This window comes from Pistacia vera, unplaced genomic scaffold (genome assembly GCF_008641045.1).
Source record: "Pistacia vera cultivar Batoury unplaced genomic scaffold, PisVer_v2 Contig138, whole genome shotgun sequence".
Lineage (NCBI taxonomy): Eukaryota > Viridiplantae > Streptophyta > Magnoliopsida > Sapindales > Anacardiaceae > Pistacia > Pistacia vera.
In genome coordinates this window covers 894258-896158 of record NW_022195444.1, presented here as the reverse complement: position 1 = coordinate 896158, position 1901 = coordinate 894258, and the positions used below count along the sequence as shown (strand labels likewise).

At 35.2% G+C, this 1901-nt stretch overlaps 1 protein-coding gene across 1 annotated transcript; it reads left to right on the top strand.

Annotated features, from left to right (window-relative positions):
- The first annotated feature begins 920 nt into the window (after positions 1-920).
- On the top strand, positions 921-1901 carry LOC116122825 (zinc finger BED domain-containing protein RICESLEEPER 2-like). The gene has a single exon (XM_031408631.1). The coding sequence runs from the start codon at positions 921-923 to the stop codon at positions 1899-1901; it is 981 nt and encodes a 326-aa protein (XP_031264491.1).

Below are 1901 nucleotides of genomic sequence, written 5' to 3'. Positions count from 1 at the left end.
ATTATGATGATAATGGAGAAATACATGATATGTGTGAAACATATTATTCTTCAAAACTTACTTAGCATAGAACATATTATTTTAATCTACTCACATGGAATACGGGGTGAGTTTCTTAATATGGCATGGCATGGCAGCACATAGATTTGTGTACCCTTCCAATTTATTTACATAAATTAAGTTTATATATGCAACTTTAATGAATTCAAAATAAAACATGTTAAATTCTAAATATTATAACATGTGAAACTTAATCAAACATGATACAAAACCAATGTCTCTAATTAAAGAGTGAATGAATGTTGGGATGTATTGGTGACAATTAATATTGGTGTGCAATGTATAATGTATTGGTTTGATGTGTGTGCAATGTAATAGTTTGACATTATTTCATATTGGTTTTGCATTAAATTGTTGATTTTTTTTTTTTTCATTTATAGTTTTGTAAATGGAGGGTAATTCCTTAAGTACCCTGCAATACAAGATACAATTACCGATACACCTGGCGGTAACCTTAACTTGAATGCAACCACTACTGATACGGAGCAAAATATTAGTAGCCCGGATAATGGTGATGAAAATCAAAATTCGATTCAGAAGCAAAAAAGAGCAAAGACTTCAGTGGCATGGTCAGAGTTCAATGAGGTGGTACTCCCTAATGGCACCAAAAAGGCTGAGTGTATCCATTGCAAAGTCAAGTTGTGTATTAATGCCATTGTATGCACCACCCAGTTCAATAGACATTTAAGCCGGTGTTTAAGGAGAAAAGCTTCCATGAGGCAACAACATATTAGTTTTCCGACTGCCAGTAATGATGTTCCAACTACTATTTTGCCAGCTTTAAGTGGGAAGTTTGATATATCGAAAATGAGGGAATTGATCGCCCATTGGTGCTTATGCATGAGCATCCATTTACAGTTATGGAGGAAGAGGGCTTGAACAATATGATGAAGTATGGGATTCTTGGATGGACTCCGGTTTCCCGCCACACTTGTAAAAAAGATTGTATGAAGGTATATGAAAGTGAGAAGGCCAAATTGAAGACTTTGTTGAAGATTGTGACAAAAATCAGTTTGACTACAGACTTATGGAATTCAGGGAATCAAAAGATGGAGTACATGGTGTTGACCGGGCATTGGATAGATAGTAGTTGGAGGTTGAATAGACGTATCCTCAACTTTGTTCATCTACCTCCTCCCCGGACTGGTATTGCGATTATGGATGGCATTTTCACATGCCTAATGGGATGGGGAATTGAAAATAACGTATATACTATTTCTGTGGATAATGTTTTAAGTAATGATGTTGCGATGAAGGTTTTGAAGGAAAATTTTAAAGTTTCGGGGAAACTCCTTTGTGGAGGTAAACTGTTTCATGTGAGATGTTGCGCACACATCTTGAACCTGATTGTTCAAGATGGACTTCATCAAATTAGGCACATCATTGACGACATCTATGAGAGTGTGTTGTATATCAACAGTTCCGAAAGCAGACTCAAGGTATTTTCTAAGATTGTTCAACAACTTAAATTGCCGTATCGGAAACTTATTCTTCATTGTAAAATAAGGTGGAATTCTACCTATGAAATGTTGGCAATAGCAATTAAGTTCAAAAAGGTTTCTCCAAGAGTGAAAGAGAGGGATATCAATTATCATAATAATCTGAGTGACGAGGATTGGGAAAAAGTGGAGAAAGTTTGTGAAGTTTTGAAAGTATTCAGTGGTTCAACCAAACTCATTTCAGGAAGTGATAATCCAACATCTAATTTATTCTTGAAGGAGGTGTGTGCAGTGAAATGTATGTCGGATAGTAAAAGTGAACCTGAAGATGATTTCATTAAAGTAATGGTTAGGAAAATGAAACAGAAGTTTGATAAATATTGGGGGAATGTAATATGTTGA

Coding starts and splice junctions, on each gene's coding strand:
- LOC116122825 (XM_031408631.1), top strand. CDS start 921: ATGGAGGAAGAGGGCTTGAACAATATGATGAAGTATGGGATTCTTGGA.